The 26393-nt window shown below is 33.6% G+C and overlaps 1 protein-coding gene across 1 annotated transcript; it reads left to right on the top strand.

Moving 5' to 3' along the window:
• Positions 1-195: 195 nt before the first annotated feature.
• LOC139489448 (arylsulfatase I-like) lies at positions 196-26393 on the top strand. Its single transcript, XM_071275774.1, has 9 exons — positions 196-290; positions 2016-2120; positions 3385-3448; positions 4909-5006; positions 6204-6343; positions 6879-6937; positions 8261-8393; positions 25100-25227; positions 25972-26393. The coding sequence occupies exons 3-9, from the start codon at positions 3406-3408 to the stop codon at positions 26145-26147; spliced, it is 777 nt and encodes a 258-aa protein (XP_071131875.1). The 5' UTR covers positions 196-290; positions 2016-2120; positions 3385-3405; the 3' UTR covers positions 26148-26393.

Genomic DNA, 26393 nt, shown 5'->3' with positions numbered 1-26393 from the left:
AACTAATTGGTCTTTTCAAAAAAAAAATTATACGAGCGTCGCTGATGAGTCTTATGTAGAAGAAACGCGCATCAGGCGCAATTTGTAAATTGTAATCCTCTTAGTATCTGTGATAAGTTTATTTTAAAATAAAACTCACACAGATGTATCAATGATATTTCAGTTCTTCTAAAGTAGTTTGAACTTGAGTATTATAATTATAAAACGTGTGTAATTCCATTTCAGTTGGTAATTACGATTTCTGGCAAAATGAGACAGTTTATAGACCCCCAGAGGACTCATATAATACAGTACGTATATAGGAATATTGATTTTATATTTCATCATTTGTACTGTACAGTGATATTGCATCAATTAAACTGTACAGTAATAGTTTATCAATGTACTATACAGTGATATTTCGTAACTAATACTGTACAGATTTAATCACCAAGGCCTACTTCGATTCGTCCAACTCGGGTTAACTCTAGTTGAAAGGTCAGTGCTAATGCGCATGTGCGCAACCGTTCCGAATCGAAGTCAAAACTCTTCCATCGAGTTGACTATTATAATGGAGGTGAAAAAAATGTTTTTTGCTGAGCATTAAAATAAAAAAAAATATTACATAGTGTTTCACAAAGAAAAGTCCTGATCCTGTTTGCTTTTGAAAAATAGTGTGTTAGTGAGTAAAAAAAAATGAAACTTTGAAAAATCGTTCAAAGAAAAACAATTCATTTCTATTTTATTTCCAACCACCACCGACAGCTGATAATAAACTCACCATAGATACCAGGAATAAAATCTAACATTTACACCAGACGCGCGTATCGTCTACAAAAGACTCGTCAGTAACGCTCGAATTAAAAATGTTATAAAAGGTCAAATAAAGTACGAATTTGAAAAGATTTGAGGACCAAATATACACATGATGAATATTGGCTGATTCCGAAATACAGGCAATAATAAATTCCCCTTGTCAGCTTTATTCTTCGGCTGTATCTTGTCAAATACCAGTTTATTTGTATCACTTTTATTTGTTGCAACTACTTGACGCCATCTTGAAACTCGACTAAACCTGCCCCGACCCAGGGTTGATGTCGAGTTAACTCGGGTAGGTTCAAAAGGTCAAACTCGGAAGGGGGGGGGTTCGGTTGTCATTCGAGTAAACTCGATAGACTCTACTAACCCGAGTTGGACGAATCGAAGTAGGCCCAATTGTACTGTTCAGCAATATTTCATCAATTATACCATGTGTACTATACAGTAATATTTCATCAATTGAACTGTACAGTGATGTTTCAGCACGTGTACTGTACAATGATAGTTTAACAATTGAAATGTACATTTATAATAATCAACTGTTCTGTACATTGACATTTCATAGTTTGTATTGTACATTCATTATCATTAATAGTACTGTACAGTTCAATTTCGTCAGTAGTACAGCCAACTGATGATCACTGATATTTCACCAATTGTGCTGGACAAGGTCGATCTAACTTCATTCGGTCAAAATCATCGCAAAATTCTCCTTTTCGTTCAACAATAACGGTGATCCAAGCCCGAATTTAACCCAACAAGCATGAATTTAGGTCAATAAGGTCATATGCTATTCACAATTTCCTAAGATATAATAGATAAAAAAATATCCATTCTACCTCTTTCATGATCATAATGATGTTTATATATGTACGGCAACAACAGGAATCTTTGTGCAATGTGCCAAAAGTTTGTCCATAAAAATTATTGTGATCACAATTGTTAAAAAGAGTACTAAATAAAGTAAAAAATCAAGATATTCTATTTTTAGATTTTTATATCCAGGCAGTTATAGGTATAAATAATATTTTACACTTGTGTAACAAATGTGACGAAAAAATACTTTTTTGTTTACCAAATTTTTTATTAACTTGTATATTGATATATTATGATTTACTATAAAAAAAAAAACGGCAACAGAAAACCAACATGATTTTGAAGGTCAAATTTTAAAATTATCAATGTTATATTACACGCATTTCATAATTTGGTTTCAGGATTTGTTCACACAGCGAGCTGTAGAGATAATAGAAAAAAACAATCCCAAAACGTCGCCATTGTTTTTATCAGTGCAGTACACAACTCCACACTTTCCACTTCAGGTAAATTTCGTTTAAAAAAAAACATTTTACACGAAAATTGAGATTTTCGTATTACTTTCTTATAAAAAATCTTAAGAATATGATTATTTCGAGATTTTCAACAGTGCATGAATATGTTTTTGTGCTATATGACGCTAGTTATTGTATACAATTGCAGTTTACGGATTCAAGCTTAAAAGGTTTTTAAGATTTCAGTCTGAATCACTTGTATGAATATATTGTATATGAAAACAGAAAATATTTTTGACAACTGAACCATGTAACTTCATATGAACACATGTTAAAACGTTGTTGAAGGCGTTGTGAAGGCCGTACTATAACTGTATATTTTTTACACTTTGTGACTCAGATGGAGAGTTTCTCATTAGCACTCAAAAACTAAATCACTGAGTTGTTTATATATGAAAACAACGTTTGGCGAAAAGTTAGACAGTCTTTTATCTACAAATCCAAAAAGACTGACAGTACCAAACTAATCAACAAAGGAGGGGCAAAAGATACCAGAGGGACATTTTAACTCATCAACAAAGGAGGGGCAAAAGATACCAGAGGGACATTCAAACTCATCAACAAAGGAGGGACAAAAGATACCAGAGGGACATTCAAACTCATCAACAAAGGAGGGGCAAAAGATACCAGAGGGACATTCAAACTCATCAACAAAGGAGGGGCAAAAGATACCAGAGAAACATTCAAACTCATCAACAAAGGAGGGGCAAAAGATACCAGAGGGACATTCAAACTCATCAACAAAGGAGGGGCAAAAGATACCAGAGGGACATTCAAACTCATCAACAAAGGAGGGGCAAAAGATACCAGAGGGACATTCAAACTCATAGATCGAAAATAAACTGACAATACCATGGCTAAAATACAATAAGACAAATAGACAAATAATAATACAAAAGACACGGCATAAAAAACTAAAGACTAAACAACACGAACCCCAGCACAAACTGGGTCGATCTCAGGTGTTATTGAATAGTAAGCAGATTCTGCTTCAAATGTGGCAACAGTCGTGTTGTTTATTATATTACAACCCGGTAAAAAACAATATTTGCACGAACCTCACAAAATACATAAATACGTACATAGTGTTTATCAAAAGCTCTCTCCTGAAAAATAGGGAGCTCACACACAGTTTAGATTGAGTTGATATTATTGACTATAGATAAAATGAAAAATACATGATATTATCTTTGTTTTTATTCAAAGCAGATTAGAAAATGAATGAAAATTGACAGTTATTTATCACTTAATGTAGGTACCACAAAAGTTTATAGACATGTATCCAAACGAAATCAATCCTGCGCGGCAACGATATCTAGGTAGGTATTGCTGTTAAATAAGTGAAAAGCTGGTTCCAGATAAATTTAACCAGTCTGAAGTACTTCATTGTAAAAAATAATATATATATACATTCAAAGTGTGGAGCCGGTCTAATATGAATTTCACAAGTTTGAAGTTCTTATTAGTAAAAAAACATACACTTAAGAATATTTAGGGTAAAGTAATTGATTTTAAAACATTTCGGAAAAACAATTTTGTTTAAGGATGTTTAATTTAAGGAATAGTCTGTTCCCATATTATTTACTAAAAACTGGTGAAAAAATTAAAGATAAATTACTGTATATTATTGAAATTATTTGTGTTATTAATGTCAAAACAAATTGCATTTCTCGAGAGAAAAAAAGCAAGTAAAATGAGTGCAATAATCATTGAGTGGGTATCATTCGTCATTACATTACGGATCATGGCTGATTAACTGCCAGTCCTAGACTATGGTTAAGTTGTTATCAGAGGTACCAGCATTACAATTATGATGAAACGGTTTCAATTATATTAGACAGCTGCAAATTGTGTTTGGTATTTAAGACGATTGATATCAATTCCTTTGGGAAAAATTACCTAAGCAGGTATGTGGCTTTTAAAAGGTTTTTAACACTGTTTACTTGGTTTTCCAAATTGTTTGTCTCCAGTATGTCCATGGAACCTTACTTATCTTATATCTATAGACATATGTCCTGCGCACTAAAATACATAGTTGGTTGTAAAATTGTAAAAAAAGCACTGCTGTTATTTAAATACCCAATTTTACTTTTACTAAACCCTATAAGATGTACAAGACATTCGAACTTTTCATACCGAAAATAGATTTAAACTTTTTGAGTAATACTTTATATTCCTACATTCTGTTACTGTGAATATTCAGTCTTATAACATTTGGTTGCAATCAATGATCTCTGTCAAAAATACCCTATGCTACCTATGCTTACGTATATATCTTGAAAATTAAGGACACATTATCTTAAATAGTAAACTTCTAATTTCTCGTTTATGCATATAAAAGAAATAGTATACCTGTATAAGTTTTTTCTTGATTATTTGATTACATCCGATTTCAATGAGTATGTAGCTAAAGGTAATATATTTGGTAAGCTTGCTTGCTAGATTAACCGTGAACTCATTGTTAGGTTAGGTAAACTACTCTCCTTTAAGAGTAGACTAGTCCGACAGATGACCAATCTATCTGATTGAACGACTAGGCTACTTTCAAAAGAGGGTAGTATACCTTACCTAACATTGAATTCACGCTTCAGCTAGCAAGCAAGCTAACCAAATATATTACCTTTACTGATGGTAATCGGCTGTAATGGTTGTTGTCATTCATAATTTGACTAAAGTGTTTAAGTATTTTCCTTCTCTCAGACACATATTGTGATAACCATAATATGTCTATTGGTAGATGAAATATATGCTATAATATTATCTATGTTATCAATTTTAGGCATGGTTTCTTCGCTAGATGAGGGTGTAGGTACTATCGTTGATGATTTAGAGAAAAGTGGTCACATGGATAACACGGTCTTTATTTTCATGAGTGATGTATGTTTTATTTAATGCTACTCCGTTTCTGTGTGTGTTACATTTTAAGTGTTGTGTCGTTGTTCTCCTTTTATATTTAATGCGTATCCTTCAGTTGAAGTTTGTTACCCCGATTTTGTTTTTTGTCCATGGATTTACGAGTTTTGAACAGCGTATGCTACTGTTGCCTGTATTTAGAATAGTTGTAAATATAAAAAAAAAAAAGACAAAAGTAGTTTACCCGTGTTTAAAACTCATAAATCGATTGAAATAAAACAAATCTGGGTTACACACTATAACCAAGAGAAACACATCAACTATCAGAAGAAAACAAAGGAACACCATGAAACACTGCAGTGCAACAAAAACAACGATTGCAAACATAGAAACGAATTATTTTATAACAACTGCCATATTTCTGACTTAAAAAAAACCAAGGGTGGCTTGAATCTGGTTGTATAGTTAGCCAAACTTCCCAAGTGAAAAATGAAAACACCACGTGGCAAAAATACAACAAAATACTATTTAAGAGTTTCCAAAATTTAGGAAAAAAATGGGATGAGGACCAGAGACATTTCACCATTCAAATCACAATGTGTAAAAGTAAACAAATTTAGCAATGAAAGTCAACATGGAGCCTTAGCTCTCAGGTGTTAAATACTTCAAACAGGACAAACAACGATCTAATCTATATCAAAATTAGAGAAACGAGAAACACTTAAAAAACAACATACACAAAAGACAACCAGACACTGAAACAGATTTCTGACTTAGGGCAGGTGCTAACAAAAGCAGAAGGTTTAAACTTTTTAACGTTTATGCACGCAATATTGTTTGGTTGAATTAACGACGGTAGTATTTTACAATATTAAACTATCAGATTATTCTTATATATCAAGAAATTAACTTTACATTGCCTAACGTTGATAGGCTAAACCTAATGCATTTATAGATGCAACCTCAATGCACGCGTATAAAACAACTTTCATATATATCTCCTTATTTCGCTTGTACAAAAGTAAAATCGAAAACGGTTCTATTTATAAAAAAAATAGTATTCCTACAATTGTATTATTTCAAAACGAATTCTAGTGAAAGAACAGATAAATGAATGAAGTGTGATTGGAACGGAAAAACTACAAAGCAAAATTTAAGATTTTTCTTTATTTTTTTATAATCAAAATTATCATTCCAACATTGTGTACACTGTTTTAACAGAACGGCGGCGACTCAAATTTTGGTGCAAGTAACCTACCACTTAGAGGAAACAAAGTAGAGTTATGGGAAGGAGGATCAAAGTCAGTAGGATTTGTATATAGTCCTAGGTTTTTAAAACATAAAGGCTGTGTACACGAAGGGTAAGAACCTATGAAAAACACTGTTTAAAACATCGTATTGCATAATGAAATTTTGTTACACAACAACAATAAAGTTTACCTTATTAAAAATAGATATTTTTGGTGCAATTTATTGAAAAATATAAGAATAAAAAACACAAAACGGAGATGTACAATGATTGCAAATTAAACACCTATACATTACTAAGAATGATTAGTATGTGACAATAGATAATCTTATAGTCTTCAAAATAGACAAAGCCATTATGTAAATTGGGCTTTACACACCACTGAAATGTACGTAAAACAATTCAACAACAAAACAAAAACCCTGATCACATACAACGTTTATGGCAGACTAAAGATCGGAAACAGGAATTTTAATTGTTTGCGCCTTAAAAAGAAACATTTGTGCGTGTCAATAATTTGACAAACGTTTCATGTCTTTTGGAAATGTCTATTTATGAGGTATTCCTCAGGCTTCATCCTCCCTCTTGTATTGTCCTACTTATAAAAACAAGAAACGTCGTTTACAAAAGTTATTTTCATTTTACAGAATGATGCATGCTGTTGATTGGTTTCCAACAATTCTAGACATGGCAGGTTTTAATAAAGGTAGGTCACCAATTTTAGACGTGGCAGGTTTTAATAAAGTTAGGCCAACAATTCTAGACGTGGCAGGTTTTAATAAAGGTAGGCCACCAATTCTATACATGGCAGGTGTTAATAAAGGTCGGCCAACAATTCTAGACATGGTAGGTTTTAATAAAGGTAGGCTAACAATTCTAGACATGGCAGGTTTTAATAAAGGTAGGCCAACAATTCTAGACATGGCAGGTTTTAATAAAGGTAGGCCAACAATTCTAGACATGGCAGGTTTTAATAAAGGTAGGCCAACAATTCTAGACGTGGCAGGTTTTAATAAATGAAGGCCAATAATTCTAGATATGGCAGGTTTCAATAAAGGTAGGCCAACAATTCTAGACATGGCAGGTGTTAATAAAGGTAGGCCAACAATTCTAGACGTGGCAGGTTTTAATAAAGGTAGGCAACAATTCTAGACATGACAGGGTTTAATAAAGGTAGGCCAACAATTCTAGACATGGCAGGCTTTAATAAAGGTAGGCTAACTATTCTAGACATGGCAGGCTTTAATAAAGGTAGGCTAACTATTCTAGACATGGCAGGGTTTAATAAAGGTAGGCCAACAATTCTAGACATGGCAGGCTTTAATAAAGGTAGGCTAACTATTCTAGGCATGGCAGGCTTTAATAAAGGTAGGCTTACTATTCTAGACATGGCAGGGTTTAATAAAGGTAGGCCAACAATTCTAGACATGGCAGGCTTTAATAAAGGTAGGCTAACTATTCTAGACATGGCAGGCTTTAATAAAGGTAGGCTAACTATTCTAGACATGGCAGGCTTTAATAAAGGTAGGCTAACTATTCTAGACATGGCAGGCTTTAATAAAGGTAGGCTAACAATTCTAGACATGGCAGGTGTTAACCATAAACTATAATTATAAATCCAGATGACGACAGTATCGAATATATATTAAATAATTATCAAAGGTACCAGGTTTATAATTAAGTACGCCAGACGCGCGTTTCGTCTGCATAAGACTCATCAGTGACGCTCATATCGAAATAGTTATAAACCAAACAAATACAAAGTTGAATAGCATTGAGGATCCAAAATTCCAAAAAGTTGTGCCAAATACGGCCAAGGTAATCTATGCCTGGAATAAGAAAATCCCCAGTTTTTTTTCGATAGTATACATGGTATGAATGATTTAGGATAATTTAAGCATCATAATTCAGCAAAAATATTATATTATATGTAATGAATTTCAGAAAAAATATAAATATATTGTTGGGGGTATTTCAGTTTTTTACAGTTTGTCTCAAATCCTATCCTGTAATTTCTTGACGATTTCAGGCAAACGTAGAAAGACATTTGGTCATATTGATGGTGTCAGTCAGTGGAAATATATAAAAAGGTGCCGTGGATCAGGCAGAAATGAATTTGTGTATCAAATAGATGACTATGTGGCCAAATCTGCAGCAATTAGGTATGTAATCATGAGATATATAGTTGTCATAAAAAAGTATCTTCATTAAACTTAGCTGCTGTAAATGTCATTATTTTTTCGATCTTTTATTTTCATACATTTTTGATATTCATGATTTTTTTAATATTCATGAAATAAAACAAAAAAGCTTGCTACGACTCACGGAATAAATAAACACATCTCATAAATTATATTAAAACTTCACGAATTAATGACACCTACTCCTCAAATCTTAAACTGGAAAACAAATCATGCATTCACTAAGGAATTGAAGAACTAGCATGTATGTTAGACAAAACAAAACAAACTAGTATGCATGAGTGGGTGTGCATATCTTGATGCATTATGATAAATTAAGTGATTTGGCTTATAAAAAGAGCTAAAAGAAAATCTTTCAAAAATAAGCAAATTATTATAAATACCGAACTCCAAGAGAAGTTCTAGTCGGATTTTTTTTTTTTATAAAATTCCAAAATCAAAAGCGCAAAACTATCAAACCAATGTCAAACATCTGTCATTTTCCTGACTTTGTACAGACATTTCCTGACTTTGTACAGACATTTCCTGACGTGAAAATGATGGTATAAATCTGGTTTAATAGCTAGCTTGACTTTCAACTTGTATGGCATTCGTATTGAATTCCGTTATATTAACAACAATGTGTGAACAAAACAAAACAAACAGCATAGGTAAAAACGTCAAAAATAGGGGTACAGCAGTCAACAGTGTAATATAATCTTAATCAATATTAAAAAAATATCTTTTGTAACAAAGAAGGTAATTGACTATTACACAATAACACAATGGCGTGATACCGAGCCACATCATAAGTACATAATCAAAAATAGACTAAACATTAAGGGGAAACATATACAAGGACAAAAAGGGGAAAATTTTAACACCTATTTAAGATGACAAACATCGTCAGTACCTAGAAGCTATATCTCAATATAAAAAAGAGAAAATGAGGTATTATTGCCAATTGGAGAAAATGTTAGTAATTATAAGCAACAGATCGGACTTCAGCAATAAGAATAACCCATACCTTATAGTCAGTTGTACAAGGTCCGGACATGAAAAATGTAATATACAGTGAAACCTGTGTTAAGAGACAATTTAAGGGAGAACAACAAAGTGCTCTGTTAATGGAGGTGGTCTTTTAATACAGGTTCAAACTGTATGAAATGTACTACAGATGGATCTAAAATTTATATTCTTATCATACAGGTTTTTGCTAAGTACAGGTGGTCTCTAAAGCCGGTTTGACTGTAATTAAACTGCTGACCTTATTTATAACAGAACAATAACATAAAATAAATATAAATGATAGGAACGACAGCCACTGAACATCAGACTCCTACCTTGGGACTGTCACATAAAGAATTTGACGGGGTTTTACATATTAATGAGTGCTCAATCAGTCCCTAACCTGGGACAATGGTATAACAGCACAATATAGGAACAAACTAAAAATTCTAACAGGATAAGTGTAGCAGAGTGATTTTTATGATAATTTTATATATTGTAAAAATCATCTATTTAATTACTATATTTATTATAAAGCTTAATTACATATTTTGAATAGTGTATATTCAGTTTAAATTATTACTTGCAAACCTTATTTTTATGTATAGTAATATTCACGTTATTTTCCATGAATATTCATTAGGGATTTACTTAAATCATTGTATCTGATTGGCTGTTTATATTTTCGCGGTCAAGTTTAATTTCCTTTGTTTTGTACCTGTACATTTCCACGGGACGATAGCCATGACAGTCCATTGAATTTATGTCTGTTTATCTTGACCACATAGTTTACCTGTAAACCTTATATATTTTGGACAACTTTATTATAGAATACTGTAAGTTACTTCTTTATTAACATTATTTGTATTTTTCACGTAAATGATATTCTAGTAAAGTTTCTATTTTGTTTTGTAACGTTCTCCTCGTATCGCATGTATGTAACACAAGTACACGAGATGTACATGATAGTATTTTATTAAGCTAGAAGTATATGATTTTATAATCTACGGTTTATTTGCCACGGTAGAATTGTATTGTTAATTTGCGTACATTACTATTTGATTATTGTCATGAATAGTCTATATTTTATAAATGACGGCTTATTAAGTGAAAGACGGAAAAGTGTTTCCATTTATATAAAGTAATAGTTTTGTAGTAAATAGTTTTTACCAAGTACAAATATGAATGCGTAAAGAATATTTGTTACGTTGTATATTTTTATAATTAGAGTCCGAGTATTTATGTTCGTATTTTGGTTTCAGGACTCCATGTAATGTAATTATGTAGAACACATGATTGTGATGTGTATATGATGTGCCGTTAACCTTATCAGTAGTACAACTCACTCCACAAGTGACTTGTTATTTATATACTGGTACAATAAAGAATCAGAACCTTAAGCTCTCATTGGTGTTATTCCTAACGCATAGAAAAATCACCTACTACAAATGTAGTAAATAGTTTTTTACCAAGTACAAATATGAATGCGTAAAGAATATTTGTTACGTTGTATATTTTTATAATTAGAGTCCGAGTATTTATGTTCGTATTTTGGTTTCAGGACTCCATGTAATGTAATTATGTAGAACACATGATTGTGATGTGTATATGATGTGCCGTTAACCTTATCAGTAGTACAACTCACTCCACAAGTGGTAAGAGTATATTTATTTATAGTTTAGCTTTGTTTATATTGTATTGTAAACATGAGTTACCTCCCGTTAGTTTGGAGCTTTCAAAGAATCGATAATATTGACATCATAAGTCTTTATGATTATTATATTTGCAACTTTATGATTGTTGTATGATATTATGTAGTTAATTGTAATACGTATTATATATTTTAATGAAGTCATTATTAATAAATGTAGATGTAACATTTATTATATACCGTTTGTAAGGTAAACCAGTATTTAATACAAATACACAGATACACGTAAAATACAGAACACATTCCGATTTAGTGTATAGATAAACGTCAAGCTATTGTAAAAGTACACGTGACACCCGATGTCAATTTCTTGAATGTAAACATTGAACATATTCTACTTACAATACATTTTACTTGCTACTTAGTTAATAACAGTTAAAGGTATTATTTATTATATTTCTGTACTATATAACCTGTGATATTCGTAAAAGTATATATATTATGTTATATGAAATAGCTTGTTATTTATATATGTTGTATTGCTATTTCAGACTTGATATTTAATATACTGGTACAATAAAGCATCAGAACCTTGAGCTCTCGTTAGTTGTTATTCAACGCATAGAAAACCACCTATTACAAATGGCGCCCACGTTTCGTTGGGTTGATGGCACACACCAGTTTTTGTGGAGATCCAGATGTGATGTCAGTGACCACCATTAGATGTCTCGAGTCCATGTATGCAGTGACCATGTGTGTTTGTTTACTTCCGTTATGGTACCATGTGATGAACTTTACCACGTGCTTATGTTTACTAACATTCCGACCCATGTGATCATCGTCCACGTGCGTTTGTTTACAGTTTACCGGATGACATTATAGTACCGGATGTTACTTTTAGTAACTTGACTTTTTGTTTTTCACTTTTGGAAAACTGAACTTTTATTATTCTACATTGTGAAATATTGTGATTTAATTATACTTTTGTGGAACAGTGTAATTATTGGAATAGTTTTCTAGTTTAAGGTAGGATTTATTTATTTACATTATATACTGTAAACCACTTTGATACATTGAAACTTAGCATACACTTGAAACATTTACACACTTAGAATATATTTTTGAAAATTTTGCATCCACTTTTTGGACTTTAAATTTTTTTTTAACGTCCTACATTTTGACCTTTTCATACTTAAACATTTATACAATAAAAAAAAATTTTTTTTTTTATTTTTTTTTTTTCCGAGGCTTACTTGGATACGAACTTAGTCTCTCAGTGGACATGTACACTTAGTTTATATAGGCGTTCCTTTGTGGTGTACATGTATTGCTGATAGTGATAAACATACTTTGTAGATTACAGTAGCAAAACTACATAGTATATAGCATACACTTTTATATTTTAAATTTATTTTTCGGTATACAGTTGTAGTGTATTGTACTTACATTGAACTATAACCCACATGGTATAGGTCAATGCTCAGTTGAACTTAGCAATTATAACACACATTATGTTTTATGTGTAGCATTGCTAGTTGGTATTAGATACACAGTATATATATCGTTTTACAAATGTACTTTGTTTAGTGACTTGGTACTTAAGTTGATATGAATTAAAATTTATTATCATATTATTTACTTATTAGACATTCACTGAGTTAGATAATATCTAGATTTTGAGATTGTAGATAGACATTGTTGATTATTTTTTAGTATTGATTAAAAATTTCCATTTGATCATTTAGTGTGGTGGTGTTGACACTTATTAGATTTGTGCATTATTATTGAACTTGAATTAGGGTGAATGAATTGAATGTTTATAGGTACACTAGTCTACACCGTTAGCCATGTATGACCAACCGAATGAGCAAAATTGCAACGCCAGGTATGACCAACACTACAATACCTACGACACTTTTGATCCACAGTACTATCCACCACGCAGAAAACGTCGTCGCCACCGAAGACGCAACAGACAACGTCCATACTGGGACCAGATAGAAGCTGAATACCAACCTGCTCCTACTCCGACTTATGTATCTCAACCATCCAGAGAACCTGTTATATGCTACAGATGTGGACAACCAGGCCACTATGCCTTTGCCTGCTGTGTTAGATTGGATCACACCAGAAAAGCCTGCAACTTTCAGCAGATGAACACTGAAGCTAAGATGTACCAACAACAACAGTCATCAGGTGATACAGAAGGATTACTTGGTAGCCCTAATGAAGTCACAGTAGTCATCAATGGACTTCAAGCAGCAGCACTACTAGATACTGGTTCTACAGTCAGTACAGTTAGCCAGTCATTCCATCGACAGTACCTTGCTGACAGTCCTATCCAGACACTCAACCAGATACTTAACATCGAATGTGCAGATGGCCAGAACATGCCATATATTGGTTACATTTCAGCAGATTTACAGTTACCAGGTACATCTACATCAGTAGATCCTCAGCAATGTTTACTGTTAGTCGTTCCAGACAGTTCTTATAACCAGCTAGTACCACTTCTTCTGGGAACCAACGTTTTGACAGCAGCTATGACTGATGTAAAGCAACGATATGGATCACGCTTTCTACAAACAGCAGATCTACATACACCTTGGTATATCACATTTAGATGTTTGCTTTTAAGAGATAAAGAACTGCAAAAGAGATGCAACAGACTTGCCATCATCAAGAGTGCTGAAGGAAAGACAATCCGTATACCACCTAACAAAGATGTCGTTCTACAGGGATACATGGACCATGAACTACCATACCATCCAGTTTGTGTTACATTTCAGCAGATTTACAGTTACCAGGTACATCTACATCAGTAGATCCTCAGCAATGTTTACTGTTAGTCGTTCCAGACAGTTCTTATAACCAGCTAGTACCACTTCTTCTGGGAACCAACGTTTTGACAGCAGCTATGACTGATGTAAAGCAACGATATGGATCACGCTTTCTACAAACAGCAGATCTACATACACCTTGGTATATCACATTTAGATGTTTGCTTTTAAGAGATAAAGAACTGCAAAAGAGATGCAACAGACTTGCCATCATCAAGAGTGCTGAAGGAAAGACAATCCGTATACCACCTAACAAAGATGTCGTTCTACAGGGATACATGGACCATGAACTACCATACCATCCAGTTTGTGGACTCCTACAGTCAACTGATAGAGCAGCAATACCATCAGACTTAGATATAGCTCCAACACTAGTATCATATCAGTATAGAAACAACAGCATCATACCAGTACACATCAGCAATGTAACTACCAGAACAGTGACCGTTTCGCCAAATGCTATCCTTTGCGAACTTCAACCTGTTTCAGTCACCGACATTGATGTACCAGACACCTACGAACAAGATGCATGGAATGAATCTACATTTCCAGATACACTTACTGATGATCAACTACGTAAAGCCAGAGAACTTTTACATCAATTCAGAGATGTATTCAGCACTTCAGATACTGATATAGGCCACATTACCGCCGTACAGCATAAGATAGAACTGATAGATGAAACACCATTCAAACAACGACACCGGCGTATTCCACCTGCCTTATTCGACGAAGTTAGAACACACCTTCAACAACTACTTACTGCTGGGATCATTCGTCGTTCACATTCGCCTTGGTCATCGAATGTTGTATTGGTTAGGAAGAAAGACAACAAGCTCAGAATGTGTGTAGATTATAGACAACTGAACCAGCTGACGATTAAAGACTCATATGCTCTTCCTAGAAGCGAAGAAATCCTTGACGCCTTGGGAGGAAACAACTACTATACCGTCATGGACATGAAGAGTGGTTATCACCAAGTAGAGGTAGAAGAGACACACAAGGCTAGAACAGCATTTACAGTCGGCCCTCTTGGTTTCTATGAATTTAACAGACTTCCGTTTGGCCTCGTAAACAGTCCAGCAACTTACCAACGTCTCATGGAACAGATACTTGGAGATCTTCACCTAGATATATGCTTTATATACCTTGACGATTTGATCATCTTTTCAGAGACGTATGAAGAACATCTTGAAAGGCTTCAGATGGTATTACAACGACTTAGAGAACACAACTTGAAACTTTCGCCCAAGAAATGTGCATTCTTCAAAGACAAAGTTAAGTACATCGGTCACATTGTCTCTAAAGATGGTATTTCACCTGATCCAGATAAATTAGAGAAAGTTATCAACTGGCCTCGACCCACAACGCCAGAAGAAGTACGTCGATTCCTTGGTTTCGTCGGTTATTACCGCAAGTTTGTCAAAGACTTCTCTAAGATAGCAAGACCGCTCACAGACTTGATGCCTGCACCAAAGAAGTCCAGTAAGCGAAAACCTAAGAAGCCAACAGTTACATCATGGGTTTGGGACAAGCCACAAGAAGATGCCTTCCAGAAGCTCAAAAGTCAACTAGCGATGCCACCTGTTCTTGGTTATCCACGTTACAAGGAACCTTTTGAATTACATACAGACGCATCTATGCTTGGTCTTGGAGCAATACTGTACCAATCACAAGAAGGAAAGAAAAGAGCCATAGCCTATGCCAGCAGAGGACTTAGCAAGACTGAGAGGAACTATCCAGTCCATAAGTTAGAATTCCTTGCTCTGAAATGGTCAGTAACAGAGAAATTTCATGATTACTTGCAAACCTTATTTTTATGTATAGTAATATTCACGTTATTTTCTATGAATATTCATTAGGGATTTACTTAAATCATTGTATCTGATTGGCTGTTTATATTTTCGCGGTCAAGTTTAATTTCCTTTGTTTTGTACCTGTACATTTCCACGGGACGATAGCCATGACAGTCCATTGAATTTATGTCTGTTTATCTTGACCACATAGTTTACCTGTAAACCTTATATATTTTGGACAACTTTATTATAGAATACTGTAAGTTACTTCTTTATTAACATTATTTGTATTTTTCACGTAAATGATATTCTAGTAAAGTTTCTATTTTGTTTTGTAACGTTCTCCTCGTATCGCATGTATGTAACACAAGTACACGAGATGTACATGATAGTATTTTATTAAGCTAGAAGTATATGATTTTATAATCTACGGTTTATTTGCCACGGTAGAATTGTATTGTTAATTTGCGTACATTACTATTTGATTATTGTCATGAATAGTCTATATTTTATAAATGACGGCTTATTAAGTGAAAGACGGAAAAGTGTTTCCATTTATATAAAGTAATAGTTTTGTAGTAAATAGTTTTTACCAAGTACAAATATGAATGCGTAAAGAATATTTGTTACGTTGTATATTTTTATAATTAGAGTCCGAGTATTTATGTTCGTATTTTGGTTTCAGGACTCCATGTAATGTAATTATGTAGAACACATGATTGTGATGTGTATATGATGTGCCGTTAACCTTATCAGTAGTACAACTCACTCCACAAGTGACTTGTTATTTATATACTGGTACAATAAAGAATCAGAACCTTAAGCTCTCATTGGTGTTATTCCTAACGCATAGAAAAATCACCTACTACAAATGTAGTAAATAGTTTTTTACCAAGTACAAATATGAATGCGTAAAGAATATTTGTTACGTTGTATATTTTTATAATTAGAGTCCGAGTATTTATGTTCGTATTTTGGTTTCAGGACTCCATGTAATGTAATTATGTAGAACACATGATTGTGATGTGTATATGATGTGCCGTTAACCTTATCAGTAGTACAACTCACTCCACAAGTGGTAAGAGTATATTTATTTATAGTTTAGCTTTGTTTATATTGTATTGTAAACATGAGTTACCTCCCGTTAGTTTGGAGCTTTCAAAGAATCGATAATATTGACATCATAAGTCTTTATGATTATTATATTTGCAACTTTATGATTGTTGTATGATATTATGTAGTTAATTGTAATACGTATTATATATTTTAATGAAGTCATTATTAATAAATGTAGATGTAACATTTATTATATACCGTTTGTAAGGTAAACCAGTATTTAATACAAATACACAGATACACGTAAAATACAGAACACATTCCGATTTAGTGTATAGATAAACGTCAAGCTATTGTAAAAGTACACGTGACACCCGATGTCAATTTCTTGAATGTAAACATTGAACATTTTCTACTTACAATACATTTTACTTGCTACTTAGTTAATAACAGTTAAAGGTATTATTTATTATATTTCTGTACTATATAACCTGTGATATTCGTAAAAGTATATATATTATGTTATATGAAATAGCTTGTTATTTATATATGTTGTATTGCTATTTCAGACTTGATATTTAATATACTGGTACAATAAAGCATCAGAACCTTGAGCTCTCGTTAGTTGTTATTCAACGCATAGAAAACCACCTATTACAAATGGCGCCCACGTTTCGTTGGGTTGATGGCACACACCAGTTTTTGTGGAGATCCAGATGTGATGTCAGTGACCACCATTAGATGTCTCGAGTCCATGTATGCAGTGACCATGTGTGTTTGTTTACTTCCGTTATGGTACCATGTGATGAACTTTACCACGTGCTTATGTTTACTAACATTCCGACCCATGTGATCATCGTCCACGTGCGTTTGTTTACAGTTTACCGGATGACATTATAGTACCGGATGTTACTTTTAGTAACTTGACTTTTTGTTTTTCACTTTTGGAAAACTGAACTTTTATTATTCTACATTGTGAAATATTGTGATTTAATTATACTTTTGTGGAACAGTGTAATTATTGGAATAGTTTTCTAGTTTAAGGTAGGATTTATTTATTTACATTATATACTGTAAACCACTTTGATACATTGAAACTTAGCATACACTTGAAACATTTACACACTTAGAATATATTTTTGAAAATTTTGCATCCACTTTTTGGACTTTAAATTTTTTTTTAACGTCCTACATTTTGACCTTTTCATACTTAAACATTTATACAATAAAAAAAAAAATTTTTTTTTATTTTTTTTTTTTCCGAGGCTTACTTGGATACGAACTTAGTCTCTCAGTGGACATGTACACTTAGTTTATATAGGCGTTCCTTTGTGGTGTACATGTATTGCTGATAGTGATAAACATACTTTGTAGATTACAGTAGCAAAACTACATAGTATATAGCATACACTTTTATATTTTAAATTTATTTTTCGGTATACAGTTGTAGTGTATTGTACTTACATTGAACTATAACCCACATGGTATAGGTCAATGCTCAGTTGAACTTAGCAATTATAACACACATTATGTTTTATGTGTAGCATTGCTAGTTGGTATTAGATACACAGTATATATATCGTTTTACAAATGTACTTTGTTTAGTGACTTGGTACTTAAGTTGATATGAATTAAAATTTATTATCATATTATTTACTTATTAGACATTCACTGAGTTAGATAATATCTAGATTTTGAGATTGTAGATAGACATTGTTGATTATTTTTTAGTATTGATTAAAAATTTCCATTTGATCATTTAGTGTGGTGGTGTTGACACTTATTAGATTTGTGCATTATTATTGAACTTGAATTAGGGTGAATGAATTGAATGTTTATAGGTACACTAGTCTACACCGTTAGCCATGTATGACCAACCGAATGAGCAAAATTGCAACGCCAGGTATGACCAACACTACAATACCTACGACACTTTTGATCCACAGTACTATCCACCACGCAGAAAACGTCGTCGCCACCGAAGACGCAACAGACAACGTCCATACTGGGACCAGATAGAAGCTGAATACCAACCTGCTCCTACTCCGACTTATGTATCTCAACCATCCAGAGAACCTGTTATATGCTACAGATGTGGACAACCAGGCCACTATGCCTTTGCCTGCTGTGTTAGATTGGATCACACCAGAAAAGCCTGCAACTTTCAGCAGATGAACACTGAAGCTAAGATGTACCAACAACAACAGTCATCAGGTGATACAGAAGGATTACTTGGTAGCCCTAATGAAGTCACAGTAGTCATCAATGGACTTCAAGCAGCAGCACTACTAGATACTGGTTCTACAGTCAGTACAGTTAGCCAGTCATTCCATCGACAGTACCTTGCTGACAGTCCTATCCAGACACTCAACCAGATACTTAACATCGAATGTGCAGATGGCCAGAACATGCCATATATTGGTTACATTTCAGCAGATTTACAGTTACCAGGTACATCTACATCAGTAGATCCTCAGCAATGTTTACTGTTAGTCGTTCCAGACAGTTCTTATAACCAGCTAGTACCACTTCTTCTGGGAACCAACGTTTTGACAGCAGCTATGACTGATGTAAAGCAACGATATGGATCACGCTTTCTACAAACAGCAGATCTACATACACCTTGGTATATCACATTTAGATGTTTGCTTTTAAGAGATAAAGAACTGCAAAAGAGATGCAACAGACTTGCCATCATCAAGAGTGCTGAAGGAAAGACAATCCGTATACCACCTAACAAAGATGTCGTTCTACAGGGATACATGGACCATGAACTACCATACCATCCAGTTTGTGGACTCCTACAGTCAACTGATAGAGCAGCAATACCATCAGACTTAGATATAGCTCCAACACTAGTATCATATCAGTATAGAAACAACAGCATCATACCAGTACACATCAGCAATGTAACTACCAGAACAGTGACCGTTTCGCCAAATGCTATCCTTTGCGAACTTCAACCTGTTTCAGTCACCGACATTGATGTACCAGACACCTACGAACAAGATGCATGGAATGAATCTACATTTCCAGATACACTTACTGATGATCAACTACGTAAAGCCAGAGAACTTTTACATCAATTCAGAGATGTATTCAGCACTTCAGATACTGATATAGGCCACATTACCGCCGTACAGCATAAGATAGAACTGATAGATGAAACACCATTCAAACAACGACACCGGCGTATTCCACCTGCCTTATTCGACGAAGTTAGAACACACCTTCAACAACTACTTACTGCTGGGATCATTCGTCGTTCACATTCGCCTTGGTCATCGAATGTTGTATTGGTTAGGAAGAAAGACAACAAGCTCAGAATGTGTGTAGATTATAGACAACTGAACCAGCTGACGATTAAAGACTCATATGCTCTTCCTAGAAGCGAAGAAATCCTTGACGCCTTGGGAGGAAACAACTACTATACCGTCATGGACATGAAGAGTGGTTATCACCAAGTAGAGGTAGAAGAGACACACAAGGCTAGAACAGCATTTACAGTCGGCCCTCTTGGTTTCTATGAATTTAACAGACTTCCGTTTGGCCTCGTAAACAGTCCAGCAACTTACCAACGTCTCATGGAACAGATACTTGGAGATCTTCACCTAGATATATGCTTTATATACCTTGACGATTTGATCATCTTTTCAGAGACGTATGAAGAACATCTTGAAAGGCTTCAGATGGTATTACAACGACTTAGAGAACACAACTTGAAACTTTCGCCCAAGAAATGTGCATTCTTCAAAGACAAAGTTAAGTACATCGGTCACATTGTCTCTAAAGATGGTATTTCACCTGATCCAGATAAATTAGAGAAAGTTATCAACTGGCCTCGACCCACAACGCCAGAAGAAGTACGTCGATTCCTTGGTTTCGTCGGTTATTACCGCAAGTTTGTCAAAGACTTCTCTAAGATAGCAAGACCGCTCACAGACTTGATGCCTGCACCAAAGAAGTCCAGTAAGCGAAAACCTAAGAAGCCAACAGTTACATCATGGGTTTGGGACAAGCCACAAGAAGATGCCTTCCAGAAGCTCAAAAGTCAACTAGCGATGCCACCTGTTCTTGGTTATCCACGTTACAAGGAACCTTTTGAATTACATACAGACGCATCTATGCTTGGTCTTGGAGCAATACTGTACCAATCACAAGAAGGAAAGAAAAGAGCCATAGCCTATGCCAGCAGAGGACTTAGCAAGACTGAGAGGAACTATCCAGTCCATAAGTTAGAATTCCTTGCTCTGAAATGGTCAGTAACAGAGAAATTTCATGATTACTTGCAAACCTTATTTTTATGTATAGTAATATTCACGTTATTTTCTATGAATATTCATTAGGGATTTACTTAAATCATTGTATCTGATTGGCTGTTTATATTTTCGCGGTCAAGTTTAATTTCCTTTGTTTTGTACCTGTACATTTCCACGGGACGATAGCCATGACAGTCCATTGAATTTATGTCTGTTTATCTTGACCACATAGTTTACCTGTAAACCTTATATATTTTGGACAACTTTATTATAGAATACTGTAAGTTACTTCTTTATTAACATTATTTGTATTTTTCACGTAAATGATATTCTAGTAAAGTTTCTATTTTGTTTTGTAACGTTCTCCTCGTATCGCATGTATGTAACACAAGTACACGAGATGTACATGATAGTATTTTATTAAGCTAGAAGTATATGATTTTATAATCTACGGTTTATTTGCCACGGTAGAATTGTATTGTTAATTTGCGTACATTACTATTTGATTATTGTCATGAATAGTCTATATTTTATAAATGACGGCTTATTAAGTGAAAGACGGAAAAGTGTTTCCATTTATATAAAGTAATAGTTTTGTAGTAAATAGTTTTTACCAAGTACAAATATGAATGCGTAAAGAATATTTGTTACGTTGTATATTTTTATAATTAGAGTCCGAGTATTTATGTTCGTATTTTGGTTTCAGGACTCCATGTAATGTAATTATGTAGAACACATGATTGTGATGTGTATATGATGTGCCGTTAACCTTATCAGTAGTACAACTCACTCCACAAGTGGTAAGAGTATATTTATTTATAGTTTAGCTTTGTTTATATTGTATTGTAAACATGAGTTACCTCCCGTTAGTTTGGAGCTTTCAAAGAATCGATAATATTGACATCATAAGTCTTTATGATTATTATATTTGCAACTTTATGATTGTTGTATGATATTATGTAGTTAATTGTAATACGTATTATATATTTTAATGAAGTCATTATTAATAAATGTAGATGTAACATTTATTATATACCGTTTGTAAGGTAAACCAGTATTTAATACAAATACACAGATACACGTAAAATACAGAACACATTCCGATTTAGTGTATAGATAAACGTCAAGCTATTGTAAAAGTACACGTGACACCCGATGTCAATTTCTTGAATGTAAACATTGAACATTTTCTACTTACAATACATTTTACTTGCTACTTAGTTAATAACAGTTAAAGGTATTATTTATTATATTTCTGTACTATATAACCTGTGATATTCGTAAAAGTATATATATTATGTTATATGAAATAGCTTGTTATTTATATATGTTGTATTGCTATTTCAGACTTGATATTTAATATACTGGTACAATAAAGCATCAGAACCTTGAGCTCTCGTTAGTTGTTATTCAACGCATAGAAAACCACCTATTACATAAGGATAAGTCAGGGATGTTGTTTACTGTTCACGGAAATTTAGGAACGATCTAGGTAAACCTTTCGATCCTCTAAATAAATTTAATCTTAAATGTCACCAATTCAAAACTGTCATCAGATCTTTGAATAATTGTTTTATTGGTATCAATATTGATTTTGTCATCAGTAAACATAAATAAAGGCAACAGTAGTATACCGCTGTTCAAAACTCATAAATCCATGGACAAAAAACAAAATCGGGGTAACAAACCAAAACCGAGGGAAACGCATTAAATATAAGAGAAGAACAACGACACAACACCGAAACGCAACACACACAGAAACACCACGAGAATAACAAATATAACATGAAAACCAAATACATGAATTTGGGATAGACAAGTACCGTGCCACGTCTTATCTCAATATCTCAAAAATAAGAGAAAACACAAACGACTCAACGTTAAAATGCAACACACACATAAATCAGACTATATATTAGTGTTAAATACTTGTGCACTTTCATGGCTTTACTATCTGTGAATTATGTCGATTCCTGTATCTTGGCATGGCACAAGATCATGCTTTCCACTGGCTGTTCATGACGTGTCCTGTTAAATTGTCCCTTTTAAAATTGTTATGCGATGATGACTGATGTACCCATATTTTGACTATTTTATTAATTGTGACTGTTTATTTAACGCATCATGTAAATATAACGGAATTTGATCAGACTGTTATTAAAGAGAGAGGGTTAGCGCTATAGAACCAGGTTTAATCCACCATTTTCTACATTTTAAAAATGCCTGTACCAAGTCAGGAATGTGACAGTTCTTGTTTATTCGTTTTTGATGCGTTTTGTTATTTGATTTTGCCATGTGATTATGGACTTTCCGTATTGATTTTCCTCTGAGTTCAGTATTTTTGTGATTTTACTTTTTTTGTACTAAACCCATCGAATATTAGATGTGTACTGATTGATAATTTGATCCTAGATGCATATTTTTTCTATTAGAAGTATAATTAGTTTTGACCTAGCTGTCAGTAAGTGTGAGTACTTTCGGATCTGAACTTAGTGTCTGTTTGTTTTCGGGGTGTACAAAGCAATGTCAACTCTCGTTTTTTTTTATTTGCTTAATGTTTTTCTTTTTGTATCAATCTGATGATTTAAACTGTTTTCAACTGATTTTTATACTAAGTATTCCTTCTTATGTTTAAATGTAACACCACTGTCCTATGTAAGGGAAGGGTTGGGTTTAACCCCGCCTATTTCTGTATGTATGTGTCTGGCCCAAGTCAGGAGCTGGTGGTTGTCGTTTGTTGCTGTGTTTGATATTTGTTTTCTGTTAATTTATTTAACATTTATTAGGTCGATTTTTGTTTCTCGTTTGAATTGTTATACATTTGTGATTTCGGAGCCTGTTAAAGCTGACGATGTGGTATAGACTTTGCTCATTGTTGAAGGCATTACGGTTATATATAATGGTTAATTTCTGTGTCATTTGGTCTCTGGTTTGGAGTTGTCTCATTGGCAATCATACTATATTTATTTTAATATTAAATCATCAGATCGATACAAAGAATAATAAAAGATCATGTATCTAAGACTAAAATATCAACTAGTACACACCCAACAGCCAATAGATTTTGTGTGAAGACGTCACTAACAGTCAGAAAAAAACACGATCCTTGTTCTTTGCCAAAATTAAGGTATATACAGAATTTAGTACCGTTAAAATGTTTATGAGTTAGTATTATTTTATTCAACTGATAACAACATCAATATTTATATCAATAAAAACATTATTCAGAGATCTTTTTATAGTGTTGAATTGGTAACCTTCGAGAATAATTTTATTTAAACCATTGATAAGTTCCAAGTTCGGAATATTTATCAACAAGGTCTTAATATCTTATGATGTTCTTTGACATAGCTGTAGTGGTTACATCTTCTGACATCAGACTCAGACTTCTCTCAACCTGAATTTTAATGTGCGTATTGTTATGCGTTTACTTTTCCACATTGGCTAGAGGTATAGGGGAGGGTTGAGATCTAACAAACATGTCTAACCCCGCCGCATTTTTGTGCCTGTCCCAAGTCAGGAGCCTCTGACCTTTGTTAGTATTGTATTATTTAAATTTTGGTTTCGTGTGTACAATTTGGAAATCAGTATGGCGTTCATTATCACTGAACTAGTATATATTTGTTTAGGGGCCAGCTGAAGGACGCCTCCTGGTGCGGAAATTTCTCGCTACATTGAAGACCTGTTGGTGACCTTCTGCTGTTTTTTTTTTTCTTTGGTCGGGTTGTTGTCTCTTTGACACATTCCCCATTTCCATTCTCAATTTTATTCATCAACTTCTGCTCAGATACTAGTGATGTTTTATAAAGTCTGAGCTCATAAACACCAAATACGTAGGGAAATGTATATCCCATATTTGGGATAATTCGATACAAGTTGCTATATTGCTGCTGAGGTGTGCATACACATTTTAATTTCAAAATTAAAATCTTCTTGCTTGTCAACGATTCTGGTAGTTGGAGCACTTATGTCAAATTCGAGGTAAAGGTCTAAAATTCAGGCTTTTTGTAAAATTACAATTTAAAGGAGAAAATATAAACGTTATAATGGTCTCATCAGATCTATCCCTTTTTTGTAGAGTTGGAGACTACAAGCTCATTCTCGGGGAACCACGTGTTGTTGATTTCTCATTGGATCCTAATGGAGGCTTTACAATAAAACTAGCTGATCCAAACAGTACTGACATACGCTTATTCAACTTAAGGAGTAAGTATATGCACAATAGGAAAACGATCATAATCCACAGTGTTATGTTTAAACAAAGTACTAATCAATAAAGGAATCAGCTCACTAAACACAAATATTTAAAATGCAGAATTGCACGCCTAAAAATCAATTGCTTAGGACCAGAAGATTCGATTATGATTTAAGGGTAACAAATATAGTATATCTATCCTTATAAATCTTTCAAAAAGTGTATCAGGTCAGATAGTTCCGTATGTAATATCTTGATTTTAAAGAAAATGACACAAAGAGTGAAATGAATAGAGGATATTTCATTGGATTCTGTCTCGCCTGCGATTGAGTTGATAATATACTAGTTGAACGTTGTCTGCTAAAACTAACTCCATCTCTATCTGTATAAAACGATGTTCAACTCTTACAGACCCTCAAAGTATGTAGACCATATTTTATCTGTAAATAGTTATCAAAGGTATCAGGATTATAATTTAGTACGCCAGACGCGCGTTTCGTCTACATAAGACTCATCAGTGACGCTCATATCAAAATATTTATAAAGCCAAACAAGTACGAAGTTGAAGAGCATTGAGGGTCCAAAATTCCAAAAAGTTGTGTAACCTTTATCACAACGAATAGATCCAATTATAACTTGATAATTATGCAAAAAAAAAGTTCAGTGAGAAAAAAGTCTTTTGAACAAATCGATTGATAGTAAGTTCAATGTAAATCTCCATTTGGGCCTATTAAAGCATCTTCTTATGATTTCAGATGACCCTACCGAGAGTAACAATCTTGCTTCTAGATTACCAAAAAAAGTGAAAAAGATGAAAATGAGACTTGATGAATTGCGGAGAGACAGTTTGCCAACTGCATTTCCTGTGTTTGAATCTAATGAAATTGGAAGTCCTAATAATATCGTCAGTATCGACTGGTGCTCTGTTTGAGCTGAATAAAATATTATGTGTGTATCAGTATCTGTTTAATTTTAAAAATAACAATGTGTAATTGGGTGATAACGAGCATGACTATGTGGTATGGGCTTTGCTCACTGTTGAAATCCGTACTGTGAAATAAAGCAGTAAATTTCTGTCTCATTTGGTCTCTCTTGCTGAGAGTTGTCTTATCCGTTGTAAATATTGTATTCCTCTTGTCACACGTATGTATTGTGTCTGAGTGATCAAATAAAATTG

This window comes from Mytilus edulis, chromosome 9 (assembly GCF_963676685.1).
Source record: "Mytilus edulis chromosome 9, xbMytEdul2.2, whole genome shotgun sequence".
NCBI classification, from domain to species: Eukaryota; Metazoa; Mollusca; class Bivalvia; order Mytilida; family Mytilidae; genus Mytilus; species Mytilus edulis.
The sequence above is the reverse complement of the archived record's forward strand: the minus strand, read 5'-3'. Positions and strand labels throughout refer to the sequence as shown.